The sequence below is a fragment of the Schistocerca serialis genome, chromosome 1, assembly GCF_023864345.2.
Source record: "Schistocerca serialis cubense isolate TAMUIC-IGC-003099 chromosome 1, iqSchSeri2.2, whole genome shotgun sequence".
NCBI lineage: Eukaryota > Metazoa > Arthropoda > Insecta > Orthoptera > Acrididae > Schistocerca > Schistocerca serialis.
In genome coordinates this window covers 174,767,612-174,792,838 of record NC_064638.1, presented here as the reverse complement: position 1 = coordinate 174,792,838, position 25,227 = coordinate 174,767,612, and the positions used below count along the sequence as shown (strand labels likewise).

Sequence of the window (25,227 nt, the reverse complement as noted above, 5' to 3'; positions counted from 1 at the left end):
GGACAGCCATGACTCGCCCGACGGTTGCCGACACACATGACTGGAGTGGGGACGACTTTGGTTGGTAGTTGGTCGGTCGTCTTGCCAGACGACGTGTATTTGGCCGGCGATCGCTTATGGGCTGGTTGTGTGTGCTGACTCGTGATTCGTCCCTGTTATTGTACATTCACTGCCGTTAGAGTTGTCTAGTTCTTCGTGCAAGTGTTCGTGAAACTGTGTGTAGTTTGTGTGATTTTGACTGACAAGTTATTTTAAATGTGGTCAGCGTACTGGCTCTGAGGAGTCGGTCGGTTGGTGTGGATCAGCCAGGAAATCTCCGCGCGGCGCAGTAGGCCGGGCCCGAAGGCGGTCTCTACGTTTTGTCGGAGTGTGTGGCAGCTGTTCCGATTGCTACGAGGTTCGTGGCTCACCGACGCAGGACATCAAAGTTGAGTGGTGTTTTAATTACCGAAGCCAGACTGTTCACATTGTGCGGTTGGTTTTCATGGTTGGCTGTTTGGGGTATTCCCGCAAGTTACAGCGAGTGTTCAAGTTGGTGAAAGTTTGGCCACCATTCGGAGGAGTTTAACTGTGTTTTGGTTATTTGAAGTCCAAGTGCACCAGCGGAATTTTCTGACGTGTACGTTAGCGTTCTGGTTAAATGCCCTGGCCGCTGACGTAAAATTCAGGCAGTTTCCTTTCCTCACCGCGCTGTCGCTGTCCAACACGTGTGTGTAGTTTTGACAGGTTATGCATACTTGGTTGTGGGCGGCTACGCCTTTTACGTTTTGGCTTTTGGAGTTCTTTGTGTACTGGTCGGGTGGAAAGCAAGTCGTCTTGTCGGTGGGTCCGTTGACTGTCTCTTCGTTGGGTTGCCGGCGGATCAGATATAGTTGGGCCGAATACCTGTCTCCCCTAAGCGAACGTTAATATTTCAAGTGCAGACCGACCCCCGGAAACTTCTGAGCTCCGCTGGCTGTATTGCCTTTTCTTATTGGTGTTTGATTGAGTATTTTAATGGCTCACAGCCGATGGTTTGAATATGCTTTCAGTTGTGTTTTAAATCATGGGTCTTCAGCCGTTTCAAAAATTGAAGAGGTTGTGCCTCTAAGCCATAAGATTGTGTGACATATTCAGTCGATAGTTAAGCTCGGAAATTTGTGTTGTAATGTTTGGGCAACTAAATAAAGTTTTGTCTGTTCGAATGTAACTGACAGCCGCTCATTTTTGACCCCTTTCCACAATTCCAACTACCTGTTCTGTCCTACCTATTGATCAGTCGTTTCAACCAATTTAGTACTGGAGTGAAGCATGGGGGGGGGGGGGGGGCAGAGGGGGGAGGGGTAAAAATCGCAGAAGGAGACCAAGAGATGAATACAGAAAGCAGATTCAGAAGGATGTAGGTTGCTAATAGTACTCGGAGATGAAGAGGCTTGCGCAGGATAGAGCAGCATGTAGAGCTGCATCAAACCAGTGTTTGGACTGAGGACCACAATAACATTAGTTTTGTGTGAATTAATTTCACTACACCACAACATCTTCACCAGTTACCACCGCCCAATCCAACTCCTCCCACCCCTGCCACACAGCAAGCTTGGCGACCGTGTCAGGACACTCTGAGTGCGCTGAGGGGCTGTGGGAGTGCCCAGTCGCGGCAGGGTCCAGTCTCTGTCGGTACTCACCGGGTCGGAGCCGCCGAGGTCGAAGATGACGGCGAAGGCGCCGGGAGTGAAGTCCTTGTGGAAGAGGGAGCGCGTGACGGCCCGGCTGCACGCCAAGTACTGCACTGGTACATTGTTGCAGACGGCACAGTGCGGGTTGCGGTAGCCGTCGCTGCCGCGGAACACGTGCGCCGTGTACGCCTCGCAGCGCAGCCGGACCTGCCGGCACAGGACACACAGTCTGCACCTCGCACTCGTGGGACATGTGATCTACTGTAGCAACGTCAGCTGTATAAATGTTTTTCAATCACTCTCCGGCTTCAAGAAGTTTCACTTCATCTGAGACAATCGACTTAAATACGTCTCTTATTGTCACGCCTGTTATAAGAACGTTTTCCACTCACTCTCTAGCGAGCAGTGTTTCCACTTTCAGAATTGTTCAGTCTTACATGAGTAGGGTTGTCAACTTTCAAAGAGGCAAATAACGTTTCTTATTTCAAGGTGAGGTAAATAAAAAGTGTATTCGTAAGAATTAAGTATTTTCAAAATTTATGTCTATTCACTTAGATAAGAATTTTTTTCATTTCTTGCATTAAATATCATTTTTTGCTGGTTTCAACAGTTATATAATTGGTGCTACATTTTACATTTATATTTACATAAAAAAGCACTCCGTCTTCAGGCCACGAGTGGCCTACCGGGACCATCCGACCGCCGTGTCATCAGACGAGGAAGCGGATAGGAGGGGGCGTGGGGTCACTGCTCTCCCGGTCGTTATGATGGTATTCTTGACCGAAGCCGCTAGATTCGGTCGATTAGCTCCTCAATTGGTATCACGAGGCTGAATGCACCCCGAAAAACGACAACAGCGCATGGCGGCCTGGAGGGTCACCCATCCAAGTGACGACCACGCCCGATAGCGCTTAACTTCGGTAATCTCACGGGAACCGGTGTATCCACTGCGGCAAGGCCTTTGCCTCATATTTACATAAAGGAACAATTATTGTTTAACTGAAATTTATTTACCTAGTCATGGTTCATGTAAAACCGAAAAGGCTGAACAAGTCTGTAAGTGAAGACTCTGCTCCCTGGGGAAAGAGAGAAAAACATTGTATAACTGACGTAACTGTCAGAGATATGTGTAAGTGTCTCTATTCCTGCTAGTTTGTACCGATCGCTGACAATTCCCTCTCAATAAATGGTGAGATGACGTGAGCAGAAAGCAAACAGGATAAAAATGTTTTAAAATTGTTTTGTGACTTAATCACCCGCTTTTTAGTCATATACTGCTACTTGCAGCCAGTATTTTTCGGGAAAAGTGTTTATCATCATTGGTTAATTTTCTATGAATTTCTTTAATTAATATATTTTCAAAATACGAACCACACTTGCGTATACTATACATCGCGTTGAATTTGTCTTGAGGACCACTTTTTATCCAGTCATATGATGTCTCACATTTCCATGCCATTGAGAGTTTCGGTGGCTTGATCCAAACAGAAAGTTCACAGTTAACATTCATAAACATGGACGAAAAACTGAACTAAAAGCGTTTTATTGGCACTCGGTAAAAAAAAAGGACACTGAAACGGTGGAAACGGTGATGACAGACGATAACAGAGTACAGTCAACGATAAAGATTTACCGACACCAAAACGACTGATTGTTTCTGTTCAGAAGTGAATGCGGCGGAGGAGGGCGGGGGGTGGGGGTGGGGGGGGGAGGGATTTCAGGCTAGTCCAGTTATCTACCTCAGTGATGCAAAGCGGGTTTGAAGTTCGTTACACGCTGCTTGTACTTTACAATGTGGCCTAGATGTACGTTTAAGTTGGAATTCGGAGTACCATTGTGTGAAACACTATAGCTGTTACTTTTTACAGGCTGTGAAATGAAAACAGCTTTGTGGGCATGGATGTGATTTGTATGCACACAGTCAGTGATGTAATTTGCTGTACAAAATATTTACCTTTCACACATATAAATGGCTAAATAAGTGAGTAAAGGTTAGATTCAAATGATTTTTTAATTAATAGATATCATCACACCTTTTCAGTAAAATGGAATGCAAACTGTCGCTAAAATTTGGCAATTTCATCTTCACGTAACACTAAGGGAATTTTTATGCTAAATTTGGTACCTCCAGCGATGGAGCAAGTTAATTAATTACATAAAATTGTATCTGGGACCACTTAAACCACAGAAACATATTCATCAGTTGAAAATGATGTAAAGAAAAATTAGTCTATTAAGTACATTACTAAACGGACATATACTATACTTATTTTAATTTTGGCGTTCCATCTGAGATGCTTTCACGTAGCCCTGGGGGTAGGGCATCCTCAAGGAGTACGCATTCCCCAAATGTACGCCACCGCCTTAGTCCAACAAATGAAAGTACCACAGACTAGTTTCACGCAGAAGAATGAATGTACAGCTCAGTCAATTACATCTCCTACCAGTGGTTTCAGTTGAAAGAACGGATACGTAGTTCAACTGACAGAAAAGTGGAGATTACTTTCACTTGAAAAGAAAAATGAATAGATCAGTCAGTGTGCAAAACTACAAAGGACTGTTTCGATTCTTTTCGTTCAGTTCTCCCACAGATTGGTTTACTCGAAAGAAATGGGCGAATAATTCAACGGATACGTAAAACAACAACGAATGAGTCGACAGCTTTTCGAAAATGTACTGAATGCATAGTTTTCAATCGGTTGTTCCCATCACTAGCACACCTGACCTGAGCCGAGCAGAACACGGCGAGAGGTTCGTGTGCCAACTGAACTCCTCTCACTTCTTCCCTCCTTGCTGCTGACCCTATACAAACCGTGCCCCAGAGCAAGACAAACCACCGAATAATGAACCATTCCGTTTGGGGCGGGCGCAGTTGTAACTGGTCTTGACAGAGAGCCACCTGTAGAGGTTCTATATTCATTAATTAACAAATTGAGGAGGAAAACAGTTAGCGTTAAAATATTCATACATTAAAACAACGAACTTTCACACTGTCGAGAACACCCTTCAGAAAAGTGCAGATGCAGTGATGAATTGAGTGCAGAGAACCCCAACTGAGACACTGACACTGGTATTGTTAGTACGTTACTAAACAAGTAGTGGTTACAGAATGACGGACAACGGGCCACTACTCCAGAAGCAAAATTAGCTTCTTCGCTGTAGACGCTGTTGTGAATATCTTTCTTTATAAACCAGGTGGATCGTTGCACTCATGAGAGTTCGATCATGGCGAGAAGCGATGGAGGTTGCCATGTCTTCTTGTGGGGTTGCGATGTCTTCTTACCACATGGCAATGTCGAAGGTGTCTTGCAGCACCCAGCCTGCTCCTACAGCGCTTTTACCCGAAACAGTTACTCGCGCCTCTTTAAAATGGTGGTGCTTCATTGCGGGTGTCATTACATTTCTGTGTGCAAGGCGATGAACAACAGCCGGCCGTGGTGGCCGAGCGGTTCTAGGCGCTTCAGTCCGGCACCGTGCGACTGCTACGGTCGCAGGTTCGAATCCTGCCTCGGGCATGGATGTGTGTGATGTCCTTAGGTTAGTTCGGTTTAATTAGTTCGAAGTTCTAGGGGACTTATGACCTCAGATGTTGAGTCCCATAGTGCTCAGAGCCATTTGAACCATTTGATGAACGCAGTACTATTACGAGCCTAGGCGGCAAGTGCTTGGAGCCGAATGTGAAAACCATGGCGTCTTTCGAACATGCAACCGCTAATGCCCGAACAAGGAGAATGGGGCTGAGGAGACCGTGTCGCAGAGTTTAATGGCTTCGAAGTGACTGGTACTTCAAAAAATAGGTCCCCTACCAACTGCTGAGAAAGGCAGCGGCAAAGTCCTACCCGTTGGGACACAGAAAGCAGGTAATACTTCTGTTTCTCAAAAGTTTCCCATTCTGCTTATGCGGCCGCCGACGCGAACGAAGTCGTTTTCTGTATCAGGGCGCCTCACTGAACAAGAAAAAGCGGAATCTAACGATTATCGCTATTCTGAAAAGAACTGCTAATTTCTTTCATGAAGGGCGTATCGCTGATTTCGGGGTGGTATTCTACAGTATGGAAGGAATTATCTCTTTACTCTGATTTTTATTTGGGGGGGGGGGGGGGAGGGGGAATCTGCATGTGAAGTAGCAAATACATCGGAAAAAAAAAATTTAAAAGTATTACATCAGGGGATCAACACTACTTTGGAATATGTATCCAAATATAATTAATCGGAGCCTTTTTCTTTGTTATTTAACCGAGCGCTTGTATTAGTGTCTCGGCACGCGACGAAGCTGACTTGTGTTGTAGTATCATAGTATGTAATACTTCGCTCCAGGCGTGCACCGTGTAAACAGGTGGATCCTCAAGTGGCCCCCAGTGGTAGTGGTTTGCCACTGAATATTTTGAACAAGCGGCTCCGGACCGTGGGATCTGGGTAAAGCAAAGACTGTGGTCTGAGGTGTTGGGTCGTGTACCACTTACAAGGGAAGGCCGCCAATTATGAAATTCAGATTCGATTCATACTGCGCATAATAAAAACTCATGGCCAGAGGTGTAATGTGGCAAAGCACCAAGATGCACTTCTCAGCCGTTGTCGAGAAAATCGACAGTTAAAAGAAACCGTTGTGGTGAAATTATCTCTACGATTGATAACTTCCTACAGCGTCGTGGCGCAGCGGTAAGCGCTCGGGTTCGTAATCCGAAGGTCGCCGGATCGGTTCCATATATATATATATATATATATATATATATATATATATATATATATATATATATATGTCAGTTGCAAGTTGCTGAAAGTCGTTTGTCGTGGAAAAATAATACTTGAAATAAAACACCATATCACAAATAATATTCAAGTGGATACAATTTATTGAAAAGTTCGGTATAGACTCGCACATAATTAACAATTAGTGACCAGAAGTAGCTGGAGTATCGCACCAACCAGTGACAGTTATCATAGAAACATGGGAAGCAGAAAACAGCACGACATCGAGCACATCTGATAAACGATGCGTTTCTACAAGAACAATTGTTTTTTAAAATATAAAACACATCTGATTGACATTCTGAAAAATTGTTCTATCGTTCGTCAGGTTTGATGGATACCAAGCGTATCGTATAAGATCGGCAAAAATCGGAGAAGACAATTGGTGGTGGACGATGGATTGGATTTTTATACAATCGTCTCTGGAGTTGATGTCACGGTTTCACTCGATTAAAAATTCTATTCTAATTCGAACGTTTGACTTTCACTATACGTATTCGTTTCGGAATATCGTTTCTACGTCTTCCGTTAACTATACGTAGTAAACATTATGAAGACGATTAATAACATTTGTGAAATACAACTTTGTTTGCGGAAAACATAATGATGTTCGAAGTCGCCAGTTTTTCCACGACAAACGACTTTCAACAACTTGTTATATGCATAATTGTTGCAACTGCTTGCCGGGAATTATATATATATGTGTGTGTGTGCGTATTTATATATACATTTGAATTACAAAAAAAAAATACTTAAAAAAAAGTGTTCCATGGCGCGAGATCCGCTGCGGCGACCTTCGGATTACGAACCCAACGGTTTCTTTTAACTGTCGATTTTCTCGACAACGGCTGAGAAGTGCATCTTGGTGCTTTGTCACATTACACCTCTGGCCATGAGCTTTTATTATGCGCAGTATGGATCGAATCTGAATTTCACAATTGGCGGCCTCCCCTTGTTAGACGTAGTGTCCGATGCTCTGTTGCCCCTTGGCGGCACGCACGCCGATTATTCAGACTTGGATTACCCAACTCTCAGTTAGACACATGACTACGGTAGCACCCCTGCCGCTAGTATGAAATGCGCGTTAAAGCTTTAAAACGTCCTCCACGGTGTTTTGGCAAACATGGTGAGGTGAATCTCGTTAATACGAGTAAAGAATGTCACTTTCGTTTGAGGTGTTCATGCTACAGGGCCACGATGAAGTGCCTTGGCAGTCAGCACGGAGGTCACACATGAAACTATCCAGAATCGGCGTTTTCTCGTATAAATGAAGTGTGCAGTAGAGAATGTGAGAGCCACCTACACAATGACTTGTCCAATGCATTGGAGGAATGTTGCCGAAGGGAAACTTACGGTAACTCGCTGGGCCACCTCCACAATGACTAGCCCAATGCGGTGGAGAAATCTTGCCGAAGGGAAGCCGGCGGTAAGTCACTGGGGCTGTCTTTCTAAGTATCGGGCGCACGTGGGAATCGCCAGAGTACGAGTTCTCTTCGGGAACGCGATGTCTGAGTCTGTATCTGCTTTGAGTGCGCCTTACAACAGAATCTATACCCGACCATGATGTAATCCAGCTGAAATCTTCTCATGTCTCCAGGCCTATTCCAAGAATGCCTCCTGCTCTTGTGATTTTTGAATAGTATTTTCGCTGTGATTACCTGAAATTTATTCCGTAAATCAATTTGTCTTTCTCCTCTGTCACTTCCACTACCTATCCCATACTCTTCCGTAGCTTCGTATTCTATTTTTTCCCTGTTACAGAGTTCCAATTACTCATCATTATTAGATTTCATCTTCCATTACTCCAGTATCCTCACATACTTTCTTTATCTCTTCATCGTCTGATTTTGACGTCGACACGTATATCTGTACTATTGTTTTCTTTATGCTGTCGATTCTGATGAGAACAGCTTTATCAAGTGTTCACAATAACTCACTCGTTACCCTATCTCCCTACACATGAGGTATCCTACTCTCGCTATACCTCTTTCTGCTAACGTTGATATTTCCCTGTATTCCTCTGATCACAAATCCATACCTTCTTTCAATTCACTTCACTGGCTCGCACTATATCTAGACCGAGCCTCTACATTTTTCCCTTTTCAGATTTTGTAGCTTTGGCACCAGATTCACACTTCCGACAGCCCACACTGTAGTGTATTAACCCTTCGTTGTTTATTCAATATTTTTCTCTTGGCTACCTTCCAGTTGGGAATCCTCCTCCCCGCCCCCCCCCCCCCTCCCCCTCTGGAGATCCGAATGGCGGACTAATCCAGGATTTTTTACCAGCGGTGAAGCCATAAAGACATTATTTCGGTTACAGGCCACATTATGTGTCTTTAATGCACTGGTTTCCATTTCCTTCTTCATGTTCATAACATTGATCATCCCTGATTCTTCCGTCTTTTAGAGTTCTCATCCGAGGGATGCCCTAAACCCCTGTCCACTGCTCCGGCGTCTCATTCTTGATGCCGGAAGTTGATTTTTACTCAGCATCTTAGCAGTGTCTGGTATCGAACGTGGTAACTAGGACGTTTTTGATTGCTAGTCAGATACGCTACGCCTACAACACAGATATCCTAGGATTCGCCGTCAGTGCGCACAGTGTACAAACAACACTGCCAAGCTATGACGCACTTCCATTGCAGTTGGTGGAAAGTGTATTGTATACAGTCACATTCTTTCCACTCCAGATTTCACTTTACCTAATTAATCATGGAGTGCATGTAAAGATCGATTGTCACTGCCGTCACGGAACAGAAAGTCAAAACATTACACAATGCATTTCAAATGGCGGCATTCACGCTGGTCATCAACGGAATGTAACGACACCGTGCAGGATTCTTGGTAAGAAAGTTCTGACGTTGGCATTCTTCCGGCGACGCTGGCGTCGTCTGCTAACGTTGCAAGTTAATCTATTCCTCCTGCGCTTACTCACATTGCAGTAGTGTATTTTGTATTTTTTGTCTTCCTTATCTTCTGAGAAGCTTGCATGAGAACCTTGATATTTTTCCTATCAATGATCTTCCAGAAAAGGAGCCACATAATTATCTAACAGTGAAAATTATTTAGATTCTACTGCCGGCCGGGGTGGCCGAGCGGTTCTAGGCTCTACAGCCTGGAACCGCGCGACCGCTACGGTTGCAGCATCGAATCCTGCCTCGGGCATGGATGTGTGTGACGTCCTTAGGTTAGTTAGGTTTAAGTAGTTCTAAGTTCTAGGGGACTGATGACCTTAGAAGTTAAGTCCCATGGTGCTCAGAGCCATTTGAACCATTTAGATTCTACTATAACTGCATAAAGGAAAAGTCTATAATGCGTATCAATGAGAAAGTAGACTGACGCATTATTTTTCATTAAAAAGCATTTTAACAATAAATTTTTCTGCTCACTTGTAGGAGAAAATGACATACTTTACGTTATTTTATGCTTGGGTAGAAAACAGAACATAAATAATAAAGTAAATAGGTGCTATATACTGCCTTTTGAATACTTCTTGATTTATTTACATCTGTATAAACTTACCATTCTATCTCCATCAAGTACAATCGTTATGAATTGTGTTTTGCACATTAATAAACTTTACTGTATGTGAGGTTCAGATGGCTCTAAGCACTATGGGACTTGGCATCTGAGGTCATCAGTCCCCTAGACTTAGAACTACTTAAACCTAACTAACCTAAGGACATCACACACATCCATGCCCGAGACAGGATACGAACCTGCAACCGTAGCAGCAGCACGGTTCCGGACTGAAACGCCTAGAACCGCTCGGTCACAGCGACCGGCTGTATGTGAGGGGTCCATTTGTACGTGGAGTCCGGTTTTGTAATATATTTCATGAAAAATGACCTGGTACGGTTGTCATATGTAGATGAGATAGTATCTTTGACACCACAGAACCACAGATGTTGTGGCAGAATCGATTGTAAGTAGGAGCGCTCGGAGCACACTCAGTATCTGTGAGAGGACTTAACTACTAGCTCTGTCTGAGCACACACCATGAGTTACGCTGCCTCACGATACAGACACAGTTTCCAACCTAAGCACTTCAGTTATTGTGTTTAACCTTTGAGGTAAGTCTTCCAGTCTTAAATACACTGAGGCTAATATACAGAACACTCAAACCCCCGCCTCTTCCATTGGTACCTGTTCTCTCGAGTATTGGCCCTCCTCACTTTAGGCGACAATTACAGGTGATTCAAGAATGGAACAAGATCCCAGCCATATCTCAGTCTGTAGATATCTGCCAATAAATAATACGTTGAGCTCCTTACACCATTATAGGCTTGAATCTGGGACACGTATTTGGAACCACATTCCACCCACCTGTGACTTGGAAGGACAGTGGAAATCAAAATGGGCACCATTTCAGAACCACAACTACACGGCCCACACAGATCCAATTAGACCACGTTCCGGATTGCATCTGACTCTGAAATCATGGAGCTGCATGGACAGAATCAAATCAAGGCATGCCAGAACGAAAGCTGTGCTATCTAAGTGGAACAAGTGGAAAATGACTGAAAATCTTCAACACGACTATGGCGCTCCAGAAAAGACAGTGCAGCACGTAGTAATGGAGTGTTACCCCAGGAAATTCAGGGGGTCTTGAAACGATATGCTACCAGCAACAACTAAAGCAATTGAATGGCTGAAGTCACTGGGCTCCGTACTGTAACAGGAAAACGTTGAAAAAATCCGGATAAGTGTGAATAGGACTCACGCACCAAGGGTTCCGTAAAAATCTTGATTACGTACGGAGATAGTTCATCTATCCCAGGAATAGAGAATTTCGACGATTTTTGCCTGTTATCGATATCGATACCGGCAAGCAATCAAAATATATTACATGAATGGCCGTGTCTTTTGACTACATTGACGTAAAAGCTCAAATGTTTGACACCGCAAAGGGACCGTAGACCTTAGTACGTGACATAAATTTCAGGTTCATGCGTCAAGCCGTTTCTGAGAAAAGGGGGGTCTTAACACAGGGACAGAAAGACTGATGGGTAAAAAGTGACAAAAATATTGGTTCATGTGATATAATTACAAATTAACAATTCGTGGATGTTTTCCTTTATAGAAATAATTCAAAAGCCAAGATCGCTCAAATACTGTTTATTGGGTAATCTGTTTCAACACACTTAAGGTGCCATCATCGGATCTGAATGTAGATTAACATTTATAAATCATTTGGATACAACGATACATGAGGCAGACCAGCTGAGGTATCCAAATGGTTTATAAATGTTAATCTACATTCAGATCCGATGATGGCACCTTAAGTGTGTTGAAACTGGTTATCCAGAAAACAGTATTTGAGCGATCTTGGCTTTTGAATTACGAGGTGCATTCAAGTTCTAAGGCCTCCAATTTTTTTTCCTCCGGACTGGAAAGAGATAGAAACATACGCATTGTTTTAAAATGACGCCGCGTTCATTGTCAATACGTCTCAGAGATGGCAGCACCGTACGTCAGATGGAATTTTACCGCCAGCGGCGAGAATGAGAACTCTTTTAAATACTTAAAATGGCGACGTTTTCCTTACTTGAACAGCGTGCAATCATTCGTTTTCTGAATTTGCGTGGTGTGAAACCAATTGAAATTCATCGACAGTTGAAGGAGACATGTGGTGATGGAGTTATGGATGTGTCGAAAGTGCGTTCATGGGTGCGACAGTTTAATGAAGGCAGAACATCGTGTGACAACAAACTGAAACAACCTCGGGCTCACACAAGCCGATCTGACGACATGATCGAGAAAGTGGAGAGAATTATTTTGGGGGATCGCCGAATGACTGTTGAACAGATCGCCTCCAGAGTTGGCATTTCTGTGGGTTCTGTGCACACAATCCTGCATGACGACCTGAAAATGCGAAAAGTGTCATCCAGGTGGGTGCCACGAATGCTGATGGACGACCACATGGCTGCCCATGTGCCATGTTGCCAAGCAATGTTGACACGCAACGACAGCTTGAATGGGACTTTCTTTTCGTCGGTTGTGACAATGGATGAGACGTGGATGCCATTTTTCAATCCAGAAACAAAGCGCCAGTCAGCTCAATGGAAGCACACAGATTCACCGCCACCAAAAATAATTTCGGGTAACCGCCAGTGCTGAAAGAATGATGGTGTCCATGTTCCGGGACAGCGAGGGCGTAATCCTTACCCATTGCGTTCCAAAGGGCACTACGGTAACAGGTGCATCCTACGAAAATGTTTTGAAGAACAAATTCCTTCCTGCACTGCAACAAAACCGTCCGGGAAGGGCTGCGTGTGTGCTGTTTCACCAAGAGAACGCACCCGCACATCGAGCTAACGTTACGCAACAGTTTCTTCGTGATAACAACTTTAGAGTGATTCCTCATGCTCCCTACTCACCTGACCTGGCTCCTAGTGACTTTTGGCTTTTTCCAGCAATGAAAGACACTCTCCGTGGCCACACATTCACCAGCCGTGCTGCTATTGCCTCAGCGATTTTCCAGTGGTCATAACAGACTCCTAAAGAAGCCTTCGCCGCTGCCATGGAATCATGGCATCAGCGTTGTGAAAAATGTGTACGTCTGCAGGGCGATTACGTCGAGAAGCAACGCCAGTTTCATCGATTTCGGGTGAGTAGTTAATTAGAAAATAAATCGGAGGCCTTAGAACTTGAATACACCTCGTATTTCTACAACGGAGTGATCACCCCACTAGACAATATGTGTGTTCCTTTAGCTTTACTGTGAAACCTTATCTCTTGCCAAATATCATGATTCTAAGCCAAATGGAAGTACCCTTTCATCAGCGAATTTGCGTGTATCAAAATATGTGACATAAGTGGCCGTATCTTTTGATTGCAGTGATTTAGAAGATTAAATTTTTTACACTGCCAAGGGACCGTAGGCATTAATATGTGGTATAAATTTTAGCTCGATACATCTAACTGTTCCTGCAAAACAGGGTTTTTAACAGTGGGACAGACAGACAGAGAGACAAACAGAGGGGCAAACAAAGCGATTCTATAAGGGTTTCGTTTTTGCGGGTGAGGTACGGAACGCTAGAATGAAGTGGTAAATAAAAACTAAATTTTAATTAATGTTTAAATAATGTAATCACCATTGACCATTCAGGATCTTTTAAATTTTTGTCAGTATTGTATAGTTCTTAGCATAAATATAATTTATTTGAATGTATATAACTGGTGTAACTTACTACCTCTGTAGACGGCACACGATATATACAGGTGGTCCATTGATCGTGACCGGGCCAAATATCTCACGAAATAAGCATCAAATGAAAAAACTACAAAGAACGAAACTTGTCTAGCTTGAAGGGGGAAACCAGATGGCGCTATGGGTGGCCCGCTAGATGGCGCTGCCATAGGTCAGACGGATATCAACTGCGTTTTTTAAAATAGGAACCCCCATTTTTTATTACATATTCGTGCAGTACGTAAACAAATACGAATGTTTTAGTTGGACCACTTTATCCGCTTTGTCATAGATGACGCTGTGATAGTCCCAAACATATGACTCACAATTTTAGACGAACAGTTGGTAATAGGTAGGTTTTTTTTAAAATTAAAATCCAGAATGTTTCAACATTTTATTTCGGTTGTTCCAATGTGATACATGTACCTATGTGAACTTATCATTTCTGAGAACGCATGCTGTTACAGCGTGATTATCTGTACATACCACATTAATGTTCGTCTAAAATTTTGCGCCATATGTTTGTGACTACTACAGCGCCATCTATCACAAAGTGAAAAAAATGGTACAACTAAAACATTCATTTTTCTTTACATACTACACGAATATGTAATAAAAATGGGGGTTCTTATTTTTAAAAAAAGACGCAGTTGATATCCGTTTGACCTATGGTAGCGCCATCTAGCGGGCAAACCATAGCGCCATCTGGTTTCCCGCTTCAAGCTAGACTAGTTTCTTTCTTTGTAGTTTTTTCGTTTGATGCTTATTTAGTGAGATATTTGGCCAAGTCACGATGAATGGACCACCCTGTATAATCATGCAAAATACTGAAAATTAAATTATGGTTGTCCAGCAGCTGGGACCGTGCACCGTTCCAGTTATACAGCGATACAGGAGTGGGGGCGTACCTCGGCGTTGGTCCAGTTGACGGCGCACGCGCGCACGATGTCCGGGTCGCAGCGGCGCACCAGGTGGGCAGCGGCGTCGGGCAGGTAGGGGTCGACGTCGCACGGCTGGAAGCCGGCGTCCGTCAGGTTGAGCCCCCAGCGCGACGACGTCTCGTCGAAGGCGACGCACGACGCCGCCGCCGACGACGACAGGTTGGCCTGCTGCTGCAGCAGCCCGCTGCACTCGAGGTGCGCGTTCCACACCACCACGTCCTGCGGGGAACAGGCGGACGCGGGCGTGGTCAGGGCGCGTACCGGGGCAGCTGCCACTAGTTTCCGTGACAGGGCAGTTAGTGGCTAATATTTATAACAGCAATCCTCTTCCATGCGATACGTAGTGGCTTGCGAATAATGCATGTAAGTGTGGATGAACAGTATCCCAGAGAATAATGGGACATGGGGACAGGAGAGAGGAGCATTGTGGCAGCTGAATCGAAAGGCTAATGAGCGTGTAAAATGTCAACCTTGTCTTTGCTGTGACTCTTCAAGAAGAACACCAGTAAAGCTCCAACCCAGATTCTTTAAACAATCGAGTAGCCATATAGAGGGTGTCTCACATAAGAGTCGTCAGGCGCATCTTATCTGACGTTTCAGCAGATATTTACAATTTCGATATTGCATTATGTACCTGCAGTCGACCCACATAAATAGTCCTTATCAAGTCATTCATGCGACGTTCAGTGCCGAAGAAACAAAATGTTTCTTAAAGAGGAATTTCACGTGCCAGATTAGTCTGCAGAGATACTCGCTTTATCGATGTGTATTAACAGGGACAGTAAAACTCGAAAAATAAACAGCAGTTCTGCAATGACTAGCAAGGAGAACACGGCAAGTGCAATAACCCGATTTTCCAGAAACTTCTCTCAGTTGAAGAGACAATATAAGCGAATACGTCTCTCTTTTTACGAATAGACACTCGACTGTTTCTGAGAAAAGTTATAGAAGTAATTTAAATGTCTTTTAGCACGTGCTCGGCTCAGCCCAATCGGTGGCACGGGGGTTAGCATCGCGACCTGTCAATTTGCGTCCCGTGTTCTGTCCTCATTAGTGTTTTTATTTACTTTGTTGTTGTTGTTGTTGTGGTCTTCAGTCCTGAGACTGGTTTCATGCAGCTCTCCATGCTACTCTATCCTGTGCAAGCTTCTTCATCTCCCAGTACCTACTGCAACCTACATCCTTCTGAATCTGTTTAGTGTATTCATCTCTTGGTCTCCCTCTACGATTTTTACCCTCCACGCTGCCCACCAATACTAAATTGGTGATCCCTTGATGCCTCAAAACATCTCCTAACAACCGATCCCTTCTTCTGTTCAAGTTGTGCCACAAACTTTTCTCCCCAATCCTATTCAATACCTCCTCATTAGTTATGTGATCCACCCACCTAATCTTCAGCATTCTTCTGTAGCACCATATTTCGAAAGCTTCTATTCTCTTCCTGTCCGAACTATTTATCGTCCATGTTTCACTTCCATACGAGGCCACACTCCATACAAATACTTTCAGAAACGACTTCCTGACACTTTAAATCTATACTCGATGTTAACAAATTTCTCTTCTTCAGAAACGCTTTCCTTGCCATTGCCAGTCTACATTTTATATCCTCTCTACTTCGACCATCATCAGTTATTTTGCTCCCCAAATAGCAAAACTCCTTTACTACTTTAAGTGTCTCATTTCCTAATCTAATTCCCTCAGCATCACCCGACTTAATTCGACTACATTCCATTATCCTTGTTTCGCTTTTGTTGCTGTTCATCTTATATCCTCCTTTCAAGACGGTATCCATTCCATTCAACTGCTCTTCCAAGTCCTTTGCTGTCTCTGACAGAATTACAATGTCATCGGCGAACCTCAAATTTTTATTTCTTCTCCATGGATTTTAATACCTACTCCCAATTTTTCTTTTGTTTCCTTTACTGCTTGCTCAATATACAGATTGAATAACATCGGGGAGAGGCTACAACCCTGTCTTACTCCCTTCCCAACAACTGCTTCCCTTTCATGTCCCTCGACTCTTACAACTGCCATCTGGTTTCTGTACAAATTGTAAATAGCCTTTCGCTTCCTGTATTTTACCCCTGCCACCTTTAGAGTTTGAAAGAGAGTATTCCAGTCAACATTGTCAAAAGCTTTCTCTAAGTCTACAAATGCTAGAAACGTAGGTGTACGCCTTTCCTTAATCTTTCTTCTAAGATAAGTTGTAAGGTCAGTATTGCCTCACGTGTTCCAGTATTTCTACGGAATCCAAACTGATCTTCCCCGAGGTCGGCTTCTACTAGTTTCTCCATTCGTCTGTAAAGAATTTGTGTTAGTATTTTGCAGCTGTGGCTTATTGAACTGATTGTTCGGTAATTTTCACATCTGTCAACACCTGCTTTCTTTGGGATTGGAATTATTATATTCTTCTTGAAGTCTGAGGGTATTTCGCCTGCTTCATACATCTTGCTCACCAGATGGTAGAGTTTTGTCATGACTGGCTCTCTCAAGGCCGTCAGTACTTCCAATGGAATGTTGTCTACTCCAGGGGCCTTGTTCCGACTCAGGTCTTTCAGTGCTCTGTCAAACTCTTCACGCAGTATCGTATCTCCCATTTCATCTTCATCTACATCGTCTTCCATTTCCATAATATTGTCTTCAAGTACATCGCCCTTGTATAGACCTTCTATATACTCCTTCCACCTTTCTGCTTTCCCTTTTTTGCTTAGAACTGGGTTTCCATCTGAGCTCTTGATGTTCATACAAGTGGTTCTCTTATCTCCAAAGGTCTCTTTAATTTTCCTGTAGGCAGTATCTATCTTACCCCTAGTGAGATAAGCCTCTACATCCTCTAGCCATCCCTGCTTAGCCATTTTGCAGTTCCCGCCGATCTCATTTTTGAGACGTTTGTATTCCGTTTTGCCTGCTTCATTTACTGCATTTTTTATTTTGTCCTTTCATCAATTAAATTTGTAAGTAGGCTGTTTAGGTTTTTTTATTGGTAACGCCAACTCTGTATGAAAATCACTGGCTGTGCTGTGTGCAGTCTGTGTCTAGTTTGCATTGTTGTCTGCCATTGTAGTGTTGGGCAGCGGCAGCTGGATGTGAACAGCGCGTAGCGTTGCGCAGTTGGAGGCGAGCCGCCAGCAGTGGTGGATGTGGGGAGAGAGATGGCGGAGTTTTGAAATTTGTCATGAACTGCTATATTTATATATGATGATATCAAGGTAAATACATTGTTTGTTCTCTATTAATATCTTTCATTTGCTAACTATCCCTATCAGTAGTTAGTGCCTTCCATAGTTTGAATCTTTTATTTAGCTGGCAGTAGTGGCGCTCGCTGTATTGCAATAGCTTGAGCAGCGAAGATTTTTGTGAGGTAAGTGATTTGTGAAAGGTATAGTTTAATGTTAGTCAGGGCCATTCTTTTGTAGGGAATTTTGAAAGTCAGATTGCGTTGCGCTAACAAAATATTGTGTGTCAGGTTAAGCACAGTCTTGTATAAATTGTTCAAAGGGGACGTTTCATATATCGACCCTTAGCCGAGGATACCTCACTGGAATCTTCTGATTTTTTGTTGTAGTTTGTGTAATTAGTGTAGATTTTGTTTATTGCTAGCGCGTAATTGTAGAGAAAATCTCCTTTGTAGTTGCAGTCTTTCATTGTTGTACAGTAAAACAGTTGTGGCATGCATGTAGATTTGCACCAAGTATTTCGCAGCTGCAATTAACTAGATATTATTTTCAGTGCTATGTTAATGTGTTCTCTTATTTTTGATCTTCAAATTGTGTTTTTCTGTGTTGTCGTGTGAAATACTGTGACAATAATGGCGTGTGAAAAACGTAATACTAGGCTCCAAAGTAAACTGAGAAATGACAGTGAAAATGAAAGCAGTGTGTTAGCGCCACCGAGTAATGAATTAACTGATGTTCAAAGTAGTAATTTGGTAATTGTGCATAGGGAAATGGAGAGGGCTGCAAACAATGGTGTAGACAGTGAAACAGGTAGTGAACAGGGAAGCATTATCGATCAATCGGTCGGCAACAGCTCGCCTCAGGAATCCGAAATGACAGGACACAATTTCGCAAATACTGTAGATTCAGGTTTTGGGTCATCACAGTTTTCTCAAATAAGTCAAGACACATTTTCTGCTTGTCAAAATGTGAATGTTGTCGGTGCAAATGCACTGCCGAAAAGCGTAGAGAAACAGATTCCAGACACTAATACATTATTATTGCAATTAATGCAACAAATGGAACAAAATCAGAGACAAACACAGCAACAGTTAGACACAATGGAACAAAATCAAAGACAAACACAGCAAAAGCTTCAAAAGTTAGACACAATGGAACAAAATCAGAGACAAACACAGCAAAAGCTTCAAAAGTTAGACACAGTGGAACAAAATCTTAAAAAGTTAGACTCATTGGAACAAACACTTGAACAAACACGTGAAGATTTAACTACTGAGTTACATAACATTGAATCGAAATGTCAAAAAGTCTGTAATGACGTAAAAACACAAATTTGTGAGCATTTTCAACCTATTTTTTCGCGGCATGAAAATGCATTACAGAATCACGAAGCAGCCATAAAAGAACTGCAAACCATTGTTCATGAAAATCATGAGACCTTGTGGGCTAAAATTGACTCAGTTGCATCTACCGATTCGGTTACGCAACTTGCAAAAACTCAGGAAAACTTAAAGGACACAGTAGATTCGATTTCAACACAAATGGACACTCTGAAACTTGGTTCAGAAAAACACACTGAGGAAATGTGTTCACTATCGGAGAAAGTAGCCGAACTTTCGGATCAGGTCACTAACTTATCTACAAAGGTAGATGATGATCTGAATGACACAAGACCTGTAGCCTTCACTGACACAGAAGAGTATGAACAAATTAGAAAATTCAAACAGAATCAAAATCAAATCAATACACAGTACAAAAGAGAAATCCGGGAAGTACAAGATCAGCTGACACAGGTAATACAAGAATTACGTATTTCAGAGGATACTCGCGCCCCAATATGGGAAGAGGGACACAGAAATACGGAACAGCCACAAAATAATAACACAGGGCATTTCGGAAGTTATGAAAGAAATTGGCAATGTGCACCGAATTTTGAGATGGAACGGCCGACACGACCTAACAATGACCGATATGCGACTCGCCGACACGATGATTTTGACTATAAGCTGTTCATTACTACACGTAAATTCAAAACATTTAAGAATTCTGGCAACGACATTCATCCACAAGCATGGCTCCATCAATTCTCGCATTGTTTTCCTCCCAACTGGTCGTTAGAACACAGATTAGAATTTATGTGTGGCTACTTGGAGAATGAACCAGCTGTAAGAATGCGATCGGTAATTCACGATTGCCACAGTGAAGGAAAGTTTTACCATGCCTTCCTCTCAGCATATTGGTCTCAAGCCACACAAGACCGAGTAAAACATAGCATCATAATGATGAAACGTTTCGAACAATCTGAATTTTCCAGTCTTATGAAATATTTTGAAGACATGTTGCATAAGAATCAATATCTTTCAAACCCATACAGCCCGTCAGAACTCATCCGCATTTGCTTAATCAAACTGCCTGAACATTTACGACATATTATTTTGGCAGGACGTTGCAAAGACGACATTGAAGCATTTCAGGGACTCTTACAAGAATTAGAAATTGACACTGACAATCGCGGAATGCGAAACCAGGAACACAACAATTACAGGTCACATCCGTCGCAATTCCGCGATGAAAGAAGTAATAACTTGACACAACAAGGCTATTCTCACAACACAAATCGTGACCAAAACAGACACCACCTGTATGACAACCGTTGGCAGAGTAGTAATAACTACAGGGAAAGATCACCTCTCCGTGGTAATGACTATCACAGAGACAATAAGATAAACAGACAATATGGGAACCAAAATAAATATTATCAAGGGAGACAGAATAACTTTAGACGCAACGGTCCAGCGCGCAGTTACGTTTCAGGGAGAAATTCTCCACCACTTAACCGACAAGAAAGAAACTACAGGAACTACCGACATGACGACAGACGATATGATCGTAACGACAGACCTGAATTGCATCAGAACTGGCGTGATTCAAACAGAGAAGGGCCTTCTCGACAGTGTGAATTTGTAGAAGTTAGGTCTCCTAATCCCAATAACAGTGTGCGCCAACAAAGAGACAGACAATGACTCGCACAGCAGGCAGCCGCGTGCGCCAGGTGGCTCAGAGAAAAATAACATAAGACGCTAGCCTTGAGAAAAATTTTAACATTCTTTACCGATGTATACAACATGATAATTGCTTTGAAGTTGAAACTCTGTGCACTAGGAAGAGTAAAAGATTGTACCACATTTCACATGTAAAACCATTTATTGAAAGATAATCTGCTTTTTAACTTTGTCTTTGCCATAAAACTTTTCACTTCACATTTCTAGTATGCTTAGTCAGACTTAAGAAACTGTTAACATGCAACAATGTTTGAAGTTAAATATCCAGTCTAGAACCTAGGGAACATTTTTAAACAGAAATTACGAATGCATTGTTATAGTGAACAGACGACACAGTGGTTAGTTTAAGTGACAACTACACGGTGTTATCACGACGCTACTAATGAGTGACAATTTACAATGTTGCTTTTGCGGTGTATCTGTTTTATATCTGCACAGTTTTTCTGAATTCTTCTGGAAATCAAAACATGTTTTATTAGTAACTTTTGTGGTATAGCTACAAGGAGACAGCCTTTTCCATAGCACAACAATACGTTACAGCACAGTACTTTCATCATCACAACAATAAGTGTAATAACTAAGATATCTCTACGCAAAGCATTTCTCTTTTGTTTATCATGAGGTAAGTACATTGGCTTCTGCAGAACTTAGCTTTCGGAGGAAAATAACTACGACACTTCCACAGAGATTATCTTACAACAAGATGCACATTTAGCGCTACAGGACACTCATTTCGGTGATTAATTTTGTACTTAAAACATTTATTTTTAAAGATTTTTGAATTACAAAGAAAGTTTTCCGTGATACATTTCATTCCATTGCTGTAATCTGTAACACCTGAGGGTATAATTACATTAATCCTCAGGGGGGTACACACTTACTTTGTGTACCATGTGTGTGGCAACCACAAGGAACCCTAGCTAATATGGTATTTGCTTATACAACTTTACACATCGGTACCATATTTCTCTAACACACAAACTACACAGCTATCTGATCATGTAACTGAGAGATAAACTTTTTTTATTACATCAGTGACAGATGTTTACGCAATTACACAGTTGGATAACTTCACACTTATGAAATTGTATTTTGTCTGTACTTTGTGAAATGCTCATATTTTTTCGGAACCATTGTGATACTATGAGAGCTTTGAATGATATATTTGGTAAGGGAGCATGATTTTAAAGTACGTTTGAGGCAGATGACACTTTTGACATGAGCAGAGAATTTTTTTAATTATTGGAGGAAGCTACGACGATTTTGAGATTTGACTGAGGTGTTATGATGTTATTTTTACGACGATGATGTGTATTATGCTGCTGAGGTATGTTTATGATTAATAGGCTGAGGCTATATGAGTTATTTGATTATGCTTCATATTTATAATGACGAAATATTGACGAGTGTCGATGGATATGTATATGTGTAATAAGGTAAGGGGTAATGAATAGTGGGTAGGGACTCTTGACTTGTGAAACAGGATGTTGGAAACCAAGAATCGTACTTTAAGAGTTATGAAATGTGTGTAAATGCGTGAATGTATCAAAATGCCGGCGAAAATTTTTTTGGACACTTATATTTATAGGATTTTGTTTCTACAGATTTGCAACGCTAATTCTTGACCTGTGAAATATTTTTATGTGAGACTGTCACTGTAGCGGAAACTGCTGTCATAAATATTTCCGTAAGAAAGTTAAGTGACCACCTGCACGTAATGCGTCGCGGGCACCCACCTGGGCGACAGCTGCCCGAAAAAAAAAAGGGCCATTAGCCTTTCAGCGGCACAGGTAGAAAAAAAAAGGGGAGGCCATTGTCCGCGCTACTGACATTTCCTTGTTGAAAGCATACCGTGGAGCTCGTAATTTATGATATTTACTGAAATGCCTAATAAAATGACAAGAAATATTTTTACATCTGCACACCTGATTAGGACAAGTGTCTTTCTATGAGAGTTGAGAGCTACTGACTTACGAAATGCCACATGACTATTGAATGATGTTTTTATGCTTTGGTTTGCGTAATTGCTTATTTCATTTGACATCTGTTTTTCAGCTGTGTTGCAGCATTGGTTTCATAAAATAAAATTAAATGCATTTGCTAATGTGAACACTTTCTGTCAACAGATCTATTAAATAATAATTTTGTGATCCACATTCTTCAAAAAAGGAGCACTCGGAAAGGAAAGAACAATAAGAAGGGACTAGTAACAGTAACTGCATACATAATATTCTTTTCAAGTACATGGTAATATTTCTTTTACAATAAGTTGTTGTGGTGCACCACTTTAATTACTTAGACATTAAGATGTGATTATACATTTCCCTTATCTGCATTGTTATCTTTAGTGTACTATTTTTTCTGCTTGAGCTATGTCATGTTTAGATATAAGCTGCTGTTTGCCAGGCATAGTGGTACTGAACTTTAATTTGTGTTACTCTGCTAAGCCAGATTTATTTTTTTGTTTGCTGCGCGTTGCCTCATATTAGTTGTAATGTTGAATTGCTTGGTAATTTAGATTTACTGTAGCTTGCTTTGCGATTTTCCATTCTTTTCATTGCTGTTTATATTAATTGTTTTATGTGCTGCTGCATTACCTCGTCCCTTAGTTTAGCATCTGAGCTCAGTAGATTTAAGTTAGCTTAAGAGGCGGTAGACTATATGAGAAACTGACTATGGAGAATAGGTAAAGAATGCATTGCGAAGTTATATAAAAAAGATTTGGGCCCAAATGAGTATTGTACAATCAGAAATAATTATTTTGAAAGAAATATGAACAGAATACAGAAAGCAGGCTTAGATAGGACTTTTTGGGAATAATGATGAACAAAGGGAGATCTCCACGCAAAATACTGCAGTAAACAAACACTGTCCTTTCCCTTTTGTGTTATCCCACTATATGTTTGTGTACCCTTGTGTATTTGTTTTCTTCCTGTCTCTGTGTACTGTTTCATAGAACTTTTTTCTCTTCTAATACTAAGTTACATTCACTATGATGAGGAATACTGTTATCCTCAAATACAATTGGCATTAATAATGTGTTATTTACTTTGTAAAGATGTTTAGACATTATTTATTCTGTTTTGTGTTAATGCTCATGTGTGAAGTTGATGTTTCGAAAGTTACTCTGATCTTTTATGTATGTACTTATGTCATAATTCCTGTAACACTGATGTATATGTTATTTCGATTCTTTTGTAAAGCCCATATTACTACAAATGTTATCTGTATTATTATGTTTTTAATGATGTATTTTGTACCTTTGTAATTGTATTCTTATGTTATAAAATTGTACTTGTCACCAGTTCATGATATTATTAACTTGTTAGTTACATTACACTGCACCCGTTTCTGTTGGTCATAGTATATGGACAATATGTGAGAAGTAGGGACTGTTAGTGTTTGCACATGTGTTAATAATTCAGCAAGGGACTGGATAACAGCATTGCTGGTTCTAAGGACAATTTCAAAAACTTTGTGAGTGCACAAGTGGTGGTTTATGGACTTGCTATATTATACGCAAGACTCTTCAATGGTGATTGTGCACCTGCACAGTCACAACAGATGGCTGCTGGCTATCTCTACAAGGACTACAGTGGGTCTGCATCTTTGATGATCCACCAGTACCATTATCTCTACAAGGACTACAGTGGGTCTACATCTTTGATGATCCATCAATACCATTATTTCTACAAGGACTGCAGTGGGTCTGCACCTCTGGTGGCCCACCAATACCGTAATCTCCACCAGGGCTACAGTGGGTCTGCTCTGTGATGACCTACCTACCAATACTCTTCAAAATTTCAACTGACTCTGCTGTGGGTTTGCTCTGTTGTGGCCCATTACCTGTCAGCATGTCAAGAGTCAGCACTGTCTTTCCGTTGGAAGGACAACACTACTTCTTCAAGACTGCATGGAAATCCACTACTTCTGTGTGCATTTTCTTCTACTGCTCAGACTTTGAGAAAAACACTACTATTTTACCGTAATGAACGATCAGGACTGTCTTTATGGACTGTGAGAAAATTTGAGCTTTTGACCAACATTGTATCAATAAGTGTGTGCACTTGATTTCTTTGTTATTGTAATTAGGAAAAATTTTTTCAAATCTGTATTGGCCACTGCCCAAACCAATTTGTAAAATTTTTTGTGGGGAGCATGGGGGCTATGTAAGTAGGCTGTTTAGGTTTTTTTATTGGTAACGCCAACTCTGTATGAAAATCACTGGCTGTGCTGTGTGCAGTCTGTGTCTAGTTTGTATTGTTGTCTGCCATTGTAGTGTTGGGCAGCGGCAGCTGGATGTGAACAGCGCGTAGCGTTGCGCAGTTGGAGGTGAGCCGCCAGCAGTGGTGGATGTGGGGAGAGAGATGGCGGAGTTTTGAAATTTGTCATGAACTGCTATATTTATATATGATGATATCAAGGTAAATACATTGTTTGTTCCCTATTAAT

At 41.9% G+C, this 25,227-nt stretch overlaps 1 protein-coding gene across 1 annotated transcript in view; it reads right to left on the bottom strand.

Annotated features, from left to right (window-relative positions):
* Window positions 1-25,227, bottom strand: part of LOC126458215 (uncharacterized) — a 447,624-nt gene that overhangs the window by 21,716 nt on the left and 400,681 nt on the right. The window contains exons 5-6 of the mRNA XM_050095145.1: window positions 14,505-14,756; window positions 1,662-1,859 (exon numbers count right to left, since the gene is read on the bottom strand). Of these exons, the coding sequence (XP_049951102.1) occupies window positions 1,662-1,859; window positions 14,505-14,756 (450 nt within the window). The remainder of the gene's footprint in view (window positions 1-1,661; window positions 1,860-14,504; window positions 14,757-25,227) is intronic.